This window comes from Manacus vitellinus, unplaced genomic scaffold (assembly GCF_001715985.3).
Source record: "Manacus vitellinus isolate BGI_N305 unplaced genomic scaffold, ASM171598v3 scaffold_27_pilon, whole genome shotgun sequence".
Lineage (NCBI taxonomy): Eukaryota > Metazoa > Chordata > Aves > Passeriformes > Pipridae > Manacus > Manacus vitellinus.
The window spans coordinates 5770354-5784051 of NW_021940039.1; the positions used below are offsets into that span (position 1 = coordinate 5770354).

The 13698-nt window shown below is 50.5% G+C and overlaps 2 protein-coding genes across 2 annotated transcripts in view; both read right to left on the bottom strand.

The window, feature by feature from the left end:
- Nucleotides 1-62: 62 nt before the first annotated feature.
- On the bottom strand, nt 63-2492 carry ENDOG (endonuclease G). The gene is given in 5 exon segments (XM_018074087.2): nt 63-798; nt 1431-1540; nt 1954-2271; nt 2273-2300; nt 2302-2492. Coding segments are annotated over 5 exon segments (933 nt in total). The 3' UTR covers nt 63-512.
- A 2625-nt stretch (nt 2493-5117) lies between these two features.
- The window catches only part of TBC1D13 (TBC1 domain family member 13), a 10568-nt gene continuing 1987 nt past the window's right edge, over nt 5118-13698 (bottom strand). Inside the window, exons 2-12 of the mRNA XM_018074397.2 lie at nt 13537-13637; nt 13318-13358; nt 12869-12930; nt 12505-12604; nt 11203-11285; nt 10893-11052; nt 9923-10130; nt 9150-9313; nt 7521-7681; nt 7245-7302; nt 5118-6532 (exon numbers count right to left, since the gene is read on the bottom strand). Of these exons, the coding sequence (XP_017929886.2) occupies nt 6467-6532; nt 7245-7302; nt 7521-7681; nt 9150-9313; nt 9923-10130; nt 10893-11052; nt 11203-11285; nt 12505-12604; nt 12869-12930; nt 13318-13358; nt 13537-13637 (1204 nt within the window). The 3' untranslated portion in view covers nt 5118-6466. The remainder of the gene's footprint in view (nt 6533-7244; nt 7303-7520; nt 7682-9149; nt 9314-9922; nt 10131-10892; nt 11053-11202; nt 11286-12504; nt 12605-12868; nt 12931-13317; nt 13359-13536; nt 13638-13698) is intronic.

Genomic DNA, 13698 nt, shown 5'->3' on the forward strand with positions numbered 1-13698 from the left:
GTCCTCCCCTCCTCCTGCTGAGATATTCAGAGCTTTGGTGAGAGCAGATAAGAAACAACCAATACCATGGGTGGTCAAAGCTTTACTGCTAAAACCATCTTCTGAAAGAAAACAATCACACAATCCTTTGGCCACAGGAAGGCAGGAACTTCTCCTCTCCTCCCACTGCACCCATCTTGCTTCCCCTCCTTCCTTAATAAACAGCAAAAATTAGTAACTTCCCTCTGTGCCCTAAGGAGCCTCACATAACTCCAGGGGAGCAGTGGATTAGGGACAAATTCTAGTCTAGAGAGCTGCTACAATGTCAAGTGCCCAGGAGTCTTTGGAGGACCTCCCTGGAGATCTGCTGTGTGTTGTGTTTGTGTTTCACTGTCACACAAAAGAGGGGAAGGGGTAGAAAGAAGCATTGGTTTGATGCTTCCCACATTTAAAATTGCACAAGGAACTATGATTCTGCGGGTCGCTGCTGTCAGTCCCTTCCCAGGGGATACCTGGATTTGCTTAGTCAGGGTTCAACTCTTGCTCCCAGCTGTGATGGCTTTCAAATTACTTGTTCTCCTCAGGATGTTTGGGACAAAGAGCAGCCCCGAGGCTCTCTCGATGCTCTCGATGGGGACCAGGAACCGTTCCAGGGGGATCTTCTCATCCACGGGGCTGTTGGGCATCACGTACGAGCGCAGCTCGATCTCCCCACTCTCCTTTTCCAAGATGAGCACCTTGAAGAAGTGGGTGGGGACGGCCACGTTGTTCTTCCCAATCACCTGGTACTTGACATACACCTTCCCATCAGCCTCTGCCCTGCACCGACAGCAACATCCCAGGTTATATCCCCGTCTGGTGCCACCTCCACCCCCTCAGCCCTCCAACACCCCCCTAAGTGAGCCCCCACCCCCCGGCAGCAGAGGCTACGTGACACAGGGAGGCTGAGCTGTGCATTGGGTCTGCTTCCCCCCAAAGCCCCTCCCTGCTGGCTCTCTGTAACAGCCCTTCCAAACTATTTCCTGCTGCTGAAGAGATCTCAACATGAGACAGCTGCTCTTTAGCACTACGTGAAGATCTTTGCAAATAAAGTCATGCCCTTAAGTGGAGTGGTAGTCCATGAAATAAAACCTGGAAGCTTTATTCTGCAGTGATGGGGGCTGCAGTCAAATCTGTTAATCTAATCATCTAGTAATTACTAAATTGTTAAGGACTGCAAGCAAAAGCAACTTGGTCATACTGTAGCTCAAGAAACCCACCCTTACTCATGAAATAATCAACTGGATGGGAAATGCATAAACTATATCCTAATCCTAAGAAAGTACCTTTCCACAGAACCTCTGTGCACAGCTGGTCTCACCTACTGAGCGGGCAGGAGCACCTCATCCTGTTTTCCTTTCCCAGCACAATGCACCCTTCGAGTGCCATCCCAGCTCAGCCCTCGTGTTTACCTGGGCAGGAAGAGGGGTCCTGTGCAGACATAGACGTTCCTGTTGTGCCTTGCCAAGCTCCTGCAGTACTTCTCAAGGTTATTCCAGGCATTCTGGTTTAAGTGAGGATTCTAGAAACACAACCAGCGGTGAGTTGCAGGGGTATTTCGTCACTGTTCAGAGTAACACACCTGCCTTTTCTGTTAAGGCATCTCACAGTGCCCCATGCACTTTCCAGAAGAGATCATAAAATCCTAAATCTCCACTACCACGTTTGCTTTGGAAGCTGTGCACAGTGAGGTCCTGGTTTGCACACCCATCGCTCAGCCCACAGCTTTTGCAAGTGTCTGTCCACGTGTTTAACTGCACTGAAAGGGGTCTCTCATGGCTTGAGAGGCACGTGCAGGTGCCTCTGCAGTTGTTAAACTCAGCAGGAAACACCTCCGGGTGACTTTGCCCCCTCTCTGCCCGGAGGGACAAACACAGCGCCACTCCCAGGTGGTTTCTCGCGTCCGCCCTTGGCCGGGGCAGCTCCGGACCGTACCTGCGGGGCGATGTTGCTCAGGTAGAACGTGTCCCGCATGGCCTTCTGGCTCCACTTGTGGTTGGCGGCCGCCGCCAGGTGCCCGCGGTCGAAGCCGCTGCCGCGGTAGTCGGCGTTGGTGGCGCGGTGATACTCGTGCACCGAGTCGTCCTCCTGGAAGTCGCAGGCGGCGCGGTCCGAGGCGCCGCTCAGCGTGTCCCGGTTGAGCTGCTCGATGACCCAGAGCGCGCTGCGGCTCCGCGGGTCGTAGCACAGCACGTAGGACTCGCGGCTCCGCTAGCTTGCGACCAGCCCGGGCAGCCCGTACTTGTCGAAGGCATCGGACTGTTCGCCCCGAGCCCGGCGGGCGGCAGGTCGGCGCGGGCCGCGGACAGGCGGGCAAGCACGGCACCGGGCCAGCATCCCTTTTCGGCCGCCTCGCCCGCGGGTTCCGGGGAATTCCGGCGTGCCGGGGCCCAGGACCGCCCCCAGCCCGCGCCCACGCGAACGGGGGCAGGCGCCCAGCGGCGCCCGCAGGCATTGCGTGCCGGTGGGACCATGGCCCCCGGGCGATTAAAACGGGCCGCAGGCCGGCGCCGGGGGCGGCCGCGATAGAGGCGGCGGCAATCGCCGCTTTAAGGGACAGCGCGCGCACGGCGCGGGCGCGCGGGACAGCGCGGACACCGGCGATCGCAGGGCATGGAGCGGGAAGGATTTCCGGGAATGACGGGACGGAGCGGGCGGGACAGAACAGAAGCACTCAGCGGTCAGCGAGGCGCGGGACCCGCGCTCAAACCGCGGGTGCTCCCGGGGGAAAGGCACCGCTCCCGCGCTTGGGAAGGGAAAGCAAAACCACGTCGGGAAGGAGGAGATGGCTGGGCCCCAAGGCTCGGACGGCCCGGCCCAGCCGCTCACACTATGGACACGACAGCCCAAACTCCGGTCACAGCACCGGGAGAGGTTTGCACGAAGTCGCCCCGTTTGGTTAGGGAAGCGTTATAAAAATAGTGTTTAAAAAGAAGCATAGAGGAAGGAGTTTTAGAGTGATGAAGTGTTCACTACACACTGTTCCGGCAATTCTTTCCAAGCAAGGTGGAAAAAAAAAAAAAGTGCTATCTGTTCCTTTCTTTGGGGAAAGGGCGTTTTAGAGGAGTGCCCCAAACAGCTAAAACAAAGATTGACATTCCTCAAGGGAAAACAGCCTCTGCTTCCCCAAACACCCCTTAAGCAACTTCTGGCCCTCATTCTACTCGCGGCTGAAGTGTGAATAATTCCAGTCTAGGTCACACAAATCAGTCCTTTGAATGACCACCAACAACAACCTGATCTCTAGTACCCTCTTGCTTCTACCTGATTGACCAAGCCACAGAGTTTCCTGAATTCCAGGTAGAGCAGACCTGTCCCTCCCAGGGAAGGCTCATCCTACCCCACACCCAGCACAGTGTCCTGTCGACACCTCCCACCTCAAAGAACTCCTCCTTCAGCCAACCCTGCTGCTGCTGCAGCAGGTCAGGATTGAAAGAAAGCAGAAGTGGAAACATCTCAAGGCTGGAGTAGTTGTTACTTGGTCACACAAGAAAGGAACCACTATTTAAGTATCATCTCATCTCAACAACAACAAAAATAAATCACCAAAAAGCCTTTGAGGAATGAAGCCAAGGGATTCATGAGGAGATTCAAAAGCTGGTGATAAGACTTTTTTCTCTCCCCTCAGTTTTGTTCTTAAAGAAAGGAGAAAGTGTTGGAGTAAAGAATTAAGGTCCCCAGTCACTGAAAAGTCAACTCTTTTCAATAGCAGGACAGAAGTCCTACCACACAAGAGGGAAAAAAGGAGGAATATAAAGCAGCTTTTTATGTGGGAACCAGCCTGTCTGGGTTTAAAGATGTTCCAAGCTCCTCCCAAAGAACTCAATCAATTTAGCAGCCATAGTCTGGATAAGGCTACAAAATTTATCCTAGAGAACCTTTCCAGCAGCCAAAGCTCTCATCACATCCCTTTAAACCACTGCAGACTCCTTTCTAAGGCAGCTACTGTCACCCCCAAGGTAAGGTGCCACAACATGAGCCCTGGGACACCAAGGAAGGGAGAAGACAGCAAGACACCCACACCCAACAGGCACCTGCACGTCCCCTCTGCCTTCCCTGAGTGTGTGCAAAGCTCCAGCCCAGCTCCTGCCCAGGCAGGTCACCCCCAGGGCACAAAGCTACTCTGAAAACGTGCAAAGTTCACCACCAAGTAATGCTTTCATCCTAATTTGCCTGCTGCTTCCTCAAGGTTACTTTAAGGAGACTTCCAGCTGTTCAGAGCAGGAACCTCCATGGATGGTCCCACTACCAGTGAGAAAATCCAGCATAAGGGAATCCCTGCACTTGCCAGGGGGACTCAAAGTGGACAGCCCAGGCCAGATATTCAGGGAGGGGAAAGCAGAGCTTGTACATGGAATGGGAGAGCTGCAGCAGCATTTAGAGCAGTTCTGAGGCAGAAGTGTTTGGAGAAGGTCCAATTCTGCCACAGAGTGTGACCCCCTCTGGTTCTACATTTGGAGAGAACCTCCAAGGTGGTTGTTTGGCCACACAAGGTCTGGCCAACAGCCTCCCTAGTGCAGGTACCCCAAGAGCTGAGTCCATGGGACCACCTGGAACAGCTCAGAAAGAACATCCATCCAGTGACTAGAGCAGACATTATAGAGTTGTCATGGTCTACCTGTCCCATTTTCCTTGGAGGAAAACTGTACCCTCTAGAAAAGATTGCAGCAGAGAGGGATAGTGTTGCCACAGGTATTAATTACAGATTGCTTTAAACCTTCAGTTGCTCTTGCAACACAGCAGCAACACCTGGCTGCACCTGTGGTACTCGAGCATCTTCTGAAGAGGCAGAGATTGCTTGGGATTGCCAACAAGAACACAGGTACATGCACCAACCTGTCCTGCAGTCTCCCCACACACCTTTGTGAGATTTACAGCAGCCTGTGAAGAATTGGTCTTCAGTGAAGGGAACGACACCAGTAAGAAAAGCTGAAGGCTGCCCACATCCCTCCTGCTAGGTTGACTCTACACCAGCAGTAGCTTAAGTAGGTCTAACAAAGACTGACCTTTAACAAATTAATACCCATAAATACCAAAGACTGCAGTGTGAAAGAGCCACACAGAGGTGAGCCAGCACAGCACAGAAAGAAAGGGAAAAGCACGCTGGATTAGTGTTCAATAAAGAGCTTCTGCACCACCCAAGCACCTGGGTGCTGGCACTGTCTCCCTCTGAGGTTCAGGGTTTCTGCTCAGCTCGACAGTGGGGCAGGTCAGCAGTTCCCTCTGTAGTTTGTCTCAGTCCATGTTCACCTGAGCCTGCTTGACTGTAGCTGAAGTACAGCAGGTTTCTCTCAGGAGGAACAAGTGTCCAACTCAGGGCTGACTCCAATAGGACCAGCACACAGCAGTGGATCAGCCCCAGCAGTCACTAATAACAGGTTCTTGTGTAGCTGCTGGATTGTGCCAGAAAAGGACTCTTATTTAGGTCAGAACTGTTACCACATCTCTTCCTGGCAAGAAGTACTTTGAGACAATACCAAGGTTAGTGTGACCAGAGCTCAATGCAGGGTAGTATTATGTGAGCCACTGAGGCAGAAAACCCCAGTGCTGTGCCTGCAATGACACATTTGTCTTTCTGTCTTCATTGCACATGATCAGGTGTCTGTTTCTTGTGTTTCAGGATCCTGATTGTAGCTGGATATGCTCCAGTTCAGAGCCAGGAAAGCAGCCTGAGGCCCCCCTGCAGCAACAATCCTGCTCTAAGGCTGTGCGTAGTAAGGCTTGACTTGGAACTACACTCAGGGGTTAAAACCACCAGTCTTGATTTCAGGGAGACCTCGTTGATAAGGCAGTTCTGGATTCAGGCAGTTTGAGTGCACAAAGCCACCAGCTGTCACCATGTCCTCCCATCTCACCTTCCCAAGTCCTTTTCCCAGGCAAAGGGGTCCAATCACCAGAAACTGATTCCATCTTCCTCTTCACACACCTCAGGGATGGCCAAGTGCAGACACGAGGGAGGAGAATCCAGAAGTTACTGGAATGGCAGACTGTGTGACTTCACTGGAATACATTCTGCTCACAGGAGGAAGATCCTTCTATGTTCACCCACCAAAATTCATTGGACTCAGTCTGTCCTTTCCCCATCAGAAGTTACTCTGAGTGTTACTTCCATGATACAGGAGTCCATCCCTTCAGGGCTATGCAGACAGAAGGTTTCTTTTTCTCCAAACTTAAAGTCATTAAAAAAAAATACAAAGAACTGCTTTTGGCAGCAAAGAGGCATTGAGACTTGGAAAAATCTGGAGTGCAGGACCCAAGTAGATGGGGAAGTAATCAGTCTGTGACCTAATAAATAGAGTAGAAGGAAGTCTTCAAGGTGGCCATTAGCCCAAACAAAACCTGAAGTCCTGCAGGGACCACAAAGAGCTTTAGTGCACCACACTCCATGGAGGCATCTCCTGAGATCCCCTGCCACAGCTTCTCTGACACCTTTTGTTAGGCCCAGGGACTATTTGGAATCCTGAAGTTCCTTTGCCTTCTTCAAAATCAAATGAACATCAGAGATAGGATAATCCTGTGGCAAAGAAACAAAGGGATTTCAGTGACCAGCCAGCACTCCTGGTACAGACTGTTTGACTGAAGCAGAGCAAACCTTGACAACAACATTCTTGGCCTATAATAACACATTGCCACGTTCGGTTACTCCCTTAACAGCTACAGTTTCCTGTTTTGTAACTGATCAAACCTCAGTACCCTTCAAGGAGGTTTGTTGTCGTTTTACTTTGTCCTCCAAAGGCAGTAAGCTGGGCTGCCCCGGGGCTCTCTTCATGCCAGACAGCCTTATCAAAGCCAGTATCTTGCACAGCCTAAAGCAGGAACTGGCAGAACCTGAGATATCCAACTGTGCAGTGCAGGCGTTTCCAGCCTCAGGCTCTCACAGATCTTAGAACAAAACCCTCTGGCCAACAAAATGTGTTACATAGGGTTTCACATCTTTGCTCAAAATTATTCCATTTTTTTTGCAAACCAAACAAACATTAGAAACCTGCAGTCTATTTCAATTTCTCTGTAGGCTAGAACGGGTGCACAACCAAAAGATTCTTCCTCTCATTACTGAGTGTGCTGCAAGACCCCTGCAGATTTTCCTGCATGCAGACATCAGAAATATGGTACTTCTCTTGAGCCAGGCCTACCCTCCTGCCTTCTCACACACCATCCTCCTCTCTCATAGTACTATTTTGAGACTTTTCAAACTGCTCCCTATGCCCACTGTATTTAATCCTTACCTGTAGCAGCCTCATGTTCAGAGTGAAGTCCCCTTCCAGCAACTGGTCCCGGATGAGTCTGAAAGACAGAAATTATTCCAGCTACTTTTGACTCCTTACAGAGGAACTTTAAAAGCACAGACTACGCTGTGCCCTTACAGAGGAAACACTTCCACTACCCGTGTGAACAGTGACTGTAACCTATTCACCAGATGCTTTAACAGACACCTACAGAAGACTCAGTGGATTCAGGGAAAGGAGGGAAAGAGGAGAACATGGGGCTCCCTGTGTACTTACGTCAACATGGCACAACAGACGAGCAGGAGGAAGTCGAAGCGCTTGTCGTCGGCAAAGAGGGAGTCCCAGATCCGGATCACGTCTGGCAGCAGGAACTCTTGGGACAAGAGCAGCGTCAGCCAGCGGAAGGCAAAGAACTGGGGTTTGATGTTCTGCTCTTGCTGTCAGACAGGCACCAGGCAAAGAGTGAATTTGTGCTCCTGGCCAGCTCCCTACAGGCAAGAGATGCACCCCGTGTCTCCATCCCCGTCTCCTCCCTGCTCTAAGCTCCCAGCTCCTCCTGCAGCATCAGCAAATCCTCTGCCTCCTCTGGAGACTCTCCAGACTGAGAGATTTTCAGTGCAGCCACGCTCCACACCTACAGCAAAGCCAGAAAATCCTCCTCTGTCCATGGAGTAAAGGAAGCTTTTCTCCCTAACGGCACTATTTGTGTGAGTTCTGTTGAACCTGCCAAGGAATTGTAAAGTTCCCATCTGAACAGCATTTTATCTGCAAAGCTGCAGCCCTCCCCCGCTAGCAGAGCCACTGTTTGTCAGGATTTCCTCTCCTTCCCAGAAGCCCTGTATTTATCAAAAGGTTTACTGTTCAAAAAGAGAAACAAAGATGGATTGCAGTTCACACTGATGGTGAGTAAAACATGCTGTAAGCACTTCCAGCCTGAAACTTTCCTGTTTTCTGATGTTAAATCCAAGGGACCATAAGTTTAAACTTAAGTTCAAACAAGTTCAGGATCCTGCTGACGTTCTCAAGGACCAGCTGCTGCATGGCCAAGACCATTTCCTGTCAGCCAAACATTAAGCAGTTTATTTTCTCCCTACTACATCAGCCACCAGCCAACACTGTGGGTTGTGTCACTGTCCTGACAACCCATCTTTTGGACTATAAAAGAAATATATCCTAATTTTTACAGATGGAAAAAGATCTCACTGTGATTTGGTGAAGGTTGAAGCAACAAGAACAGCTTTCCCTTCCAAATCCCCCTGGGACTTTCACACCGAGTGGACTATAAGACTGAAGATGTTTGTAACAAAAGCTGCCTTCTACATGTTCTACAAAACTCCTGCAAACCCAAGGCACTCAGAGACCTTTGAATGAAGGAGAACAGTAGAACTGGCTGGGTGGGATTGTCCAGCTCACTGGATTTCACTTTTCCTTTAGAATGATCTCCATGCAGTTTAAGTCAGTGCTGTCAGGGCAGCCAGTGGCAACAGAAACGTGTCCATGGAGAGGAGGAATGTTTTTTGTTCTGCAGCCTCAAATTCGGAACAACTCTACAGCAAACCCATGTTTTGCCTGATAACCACAAGAGAGTAAAGGCTCCAGCTCAACACAGGTGATCAAGGATCATGGCCAAGTCCCCTGGGATTCCCAGCTGGAAGCTGTGCAACAACCATTGTTTGCTTCCAGAGCCAGGCAGAGGAGGAAGCTTTGCTGTGTCAGCTCACCCTGGGCTTGCTCCAAGGAGAGGCTGTTTCAGTTCACAGATAAGTCTCTATGACCCACAGGCAAAGCCTTCATATCCCCTCTCTGTTCTCTTCAAGCACAGTTTAACAAAACTGGCTGACATTCACTGTTAAGCTCCACTCCTCCCATCCCACCCCAGACCCAGAGAAACACCTGGCTCCTCACCAGTTTCAGATACAGCTCCACATCTTTCTCCTTTAGGGTAGAGTACACCTTCTCCATCTTGTAGGTGATACCACACTGAGAATCATCCAGGCTCTTGATGAAGTTGTCCCGAATTTCAGCCATCAGATTGGTAAAGCAAAAAAAGGTGTCTGCTTCAGCATGTTCTGGGGAAAGAAAGTAAAGTCACGGGGGAAGAGAGGAAGCACCACTGACAGAGGAACACAGCTTCAGAATTGTTCCTGCTCCATAATCTCATTGCTGTATTGGATTCAAGGAGTGGATCCCACCAGATCTTCGCTTGCTTGGTCTGGCACAAGGCTCAACAACCATTTTTTGCTTCTTTCTTTTCTAACTGGAAATGTCTACAGAACCACTGCAGATACAGACCCTGTGTGCAACACAAGGTCTCTGTGACACAAGGTCACAATCCAGTTATCTGTGCCCAAGAACATCATCTGCTCTCCCTGCCACCAGCACACACCCTCAGAGCTTCCACGAAGTAGAAGCAACAGGCAAAGTCCTCCCATTCCATTCTTTTCTTACCATGTATACATAAGTATGAGCAAACAAGAGCTTCTAAAGGGATTTAGTGCAACTTAGATCCAAGGACAACAAACAAACCTCCCCCCATCAAATATCCTCACCTCCCATGTCCTCACCACTCCCAGCCCCTTCAGCTCCTACCAGTTTGCTTTGATCCCCAAAACTCCTCGTGCCATGCAGAGAACTCCCACTACAACAGCTGTAACTGGGAGTTCAGAAGGGTCCCTCACCTTTCCACTCGCTGTTCGGGTCTGTAGCAAAGGTGTAGTAAAGAGGCCCCACGATCTCGTTCATGCCCTGAACGTAGGCTATCCCGGGATTTAGCTTGGCATAGATGAACAGGATCCTCTCCACCACCTCCCAGTGAGCTTCACAGCCGTTGGGCAGCACTTCGTACTCGCTCAGAGAGCTGGGGGTGGTTTTAAGAGGGGAGCTCACCTGGAAAAGAAGGCAAAACCCACAGCTGGATCAGGATAACCAACTGGCACAGATCGTTTAGTACACGTGCCAAGCTTGGCATTAAACACACACAGGCCCCAAAACAATTTGGGCAGTTTGTACCAAAAGAAAGGGGAAGCACACAGGCAGTGGAATCCTAGTGCTGCTGTCCCTGAGGACTGAATCAGCCTGTGCAGCAACACACAGTTTCCCTGAATCATTGCACCACGTGATCCCACACAGCAAGGAACCAGTATAGTTCTACTTTGTCAGTAGTGTGAGGGAAGGTATTGATCTGTTGTGGTAGAAACCACCTTCCACAACAGCACATGTGCTGTGATCCTCAGGAAAGAGGGAAGGGACAACAGATATTTCAGCAGATACCCAGCTCTTCTCCTCATTGTAGCTTTCTGAGCTCCAGTGCTTGATGACTATGTAAACTCATAATAAATTCATGGTAAATTAACTCTTCAGCGTTTTTTTTTTTCTATATAGGAGGGCACATGTCAACTTATGACTTCAACTTCTGGTAGAAGTCATGAAAAAAACCAATCCTTAAAATTAAACCCAGCCCTAATTCCCTGCTGTCTGTCACGCACATCGACTGGTCCTACGTGTTCAGTATCTGCTCAGTATCTGCTGGGGTATTTCCTTAATTTCACTGCACAAGCAGAAAGATAAAACCACAGAAGGAACACCCTTCCCCTTCCCAGTTCCGAGGCCTTGCCCCGTGCCCCAGCACAGCCCCAGCCCCGGGCTCACGTTGGTGACCCCGCTGCGGTTCCGCGCCACCGTCTGCGACTTGAGCGTGGTCTGTTCCACCCGCCGGCGCAGCGTCTCGAACTCGTTCTGGGGGTCCAGGATCAGGAGGCAGGGATAGTCCGTGGGGCGCTGGAAAAACGCCATGTCAGGGTACAGCCTCCTGGGGTGGACACAGAAGGAAATCAGGCACGAGGAGGAAGGAGGTGCCCCACGTCGAATGGGAGGCCTGGTTTAATATTAAACTCGGTTTTCAAAGTACGGTGTGTTGTCACCAGAACCTCTCGGGTTCAGAAACTTGTGCCTCACTCACCTGACATCTTTGTCTATCTGCAGAAGCACCTCGTTATCCTTGAAGTAAGTGTTCCATCGACTGTCTGGATTGGGATTGAGGGGCTAGAGGGAGAAACAACAGAAACAGAACAAGCATGTTTCACATGTATCAAAATCCTTTCTTGCTGTTCCTCTGCCCCAAAGCACCAGCCCAGTCCTAGTGCATCAGGGTCATGTTTTTTCTCATAATTTCAACCCTTTTTCATTTGTTGCAATGATTTTGTTCCCAGGTATCCTGTCTCGTGTCAATGAGATTCCTGATTGCAGCTCCAACTCTGTACAATGGAGATGGCTTTTGGACTTGGGGTAAGAATTATCCACCCACCCAGTACTTTGGTGTTCTCTTTATGAGCTACAAGTATCCCCTTCTATCTCAGCTCTGAGAATGCTGATTAAGCACCACCCCTGTGCCCAGGAAAAAGGAAATACATATTCCATGAACAACCTGTCCTGTACTGACCAGTTTCCTAATATGATAAACTTAACTCCCTCCTCCACACCTTCCCCCCTGCACACCAAGATCCACACAAAGTTAACAACTAACCAAGAAAACAAAAAGCAACATTCCAAGGGATTCAAAGATCACTCTGACCTGTCTGTGTGGTTTTACAGACACACCAGTTTTACACAACCAAGGCTCCAGGGATCAGAAGGGCAGATCACTGAGAGGAGTGAACGTTCAGGGTGGTCATGGAGGCAGCTGTATCATTTTACATTCTCTTCTGATCAGTTACTCCATTCCCTCCTCCCACACAAACACTCTTAACAGCACTTTCAGAGAAACAAAAAGCCAAGGGATGCAGAAAATAGTCCATTAAAAAAAAAAGCCAGTAACATTACTAGAAGTAAGTGTGTCTCCTGCCTTTCAGGACACACTCCAGCTTGACTTTCCTGCCTCTTTTCAATCCTCTGCTCGGATTAACCTGTTCTGAGTCCACTCAAGGACCTGACTTCCCAGGAGAGCCTCTCTTTGCTACAGGTGCCTCTCAGGAGCCTCTCCCTTTCCCTGGGAGACCCACAACCTGGGCAGGGAGCCTGAAATTGGGGGAGCAGGGACATGCACAGCTGGAAACAGCCCTTTTCAGAGTTATTGGTGCTTTGCCAATAATTCACTCTGAAGGCTCCAAAGATACAAGTGCTGGTAACCTGGGAACTTTCAATTCTGCTGGCAAGGGCACAACAGTGGGAACAGAGCCAAGAGCAGCCCAGGGGTCCAGACTCCAGAAAAACAGTTTAGAGCTGTGAGGAGTTTTCTGCAGCACAAAGGCTTAACAACACTCACATGATCTTCTAAGGTCACGTCTTCCCTTGAAACACCCAGGTTGGCTTTGGCAATCCCAGGCTGGATAATCATCTCCTTCAGGAACTGGGAATAGAGATCCCTTAAGGAAGAGAAGAGGAATTTGTAATGAGGTAGATAAGGTGAAGGTGAGCTCAGACAGAGTTTGAACAGATCTCTCTGTCCCATCCTGCTCCTTCTCCTCAGCTGAGTTCAGCTGAAAGGGTCAATCCACCAGGCAGCTGAGAGAACAGCACATTCCACACAGGAACAATTCGTTTTATGAAGGTACTTAATTATTTAAGGACTATTCTTCTTCTCTGCAGACATCATTAGGAATAAAGGGACAAAGTACCAATGTCCTCACCTCTGTTTCTTCAGCAAAGCACTCCATAAGGCTTTCTCTAAAGGGAGGTAGTTCAGAAGTATCTGCACAGGGGACAGATGCACATGAATCAGTGTTAAATGAGCTGTTACACCTGTAGGATGAGCCAACCAAACATGGGGGGAGAACTGGCTCTCTGAAAATACTGGGAGCTTTCTCCAGAAAGCCAAGCACTTTTCAGGGACTGGTTTCCAACACAGACCTATTTGCAGGACTGATCAATAGCCAACCCAACCAAAATGCTCTCCCAGCTTAAAAACGAGGCTCTGCTCACATGCAAAGTGCTGATCTCCCCGAATTCTTGCTGACTTCGAGTGGCTTTTAAAGCTCTGAATTGACTGATTGTTTGTTTACGATTTTAAGCACCCAAAAAACCCAGTACGTGCGCTTCACCAGCCCCAAGAAACAAAAGCACCCGGGGCAAAACCCACCTTCCAGCAGAGGCAGCGCAGCCCACCATCGAAGGGGATTCCTGCGGAACACCAGACAGAGAAACAGCCACGTTAGCCCGTCCCGGCAGCGTTTTTGCTCCCGAGGCTTCCCCAGGGCGCTGCCGGGGTTGTCCAGGTGGGTCCCACGGGGACACTGCACCACCTCAGGGCCGCCGCCGAGCCCGAGCCCCCTGCCCAGCCCTCCCTGGGGGCACTCACCGCTGAAGCAGAGCTCGCGGAGCTTGGCCAGGGCCACCGTGGGTTCGCCGAGCACCTCCTGGAAGTCCGCGATCCTGAGGGGAGTGGAGCCGCGCGCGTCACTAAGGGCGGGGATGGGCACGGCCAGAGCCCCCAGAGACCCCGAGCCCCCAGAGCCGCGAC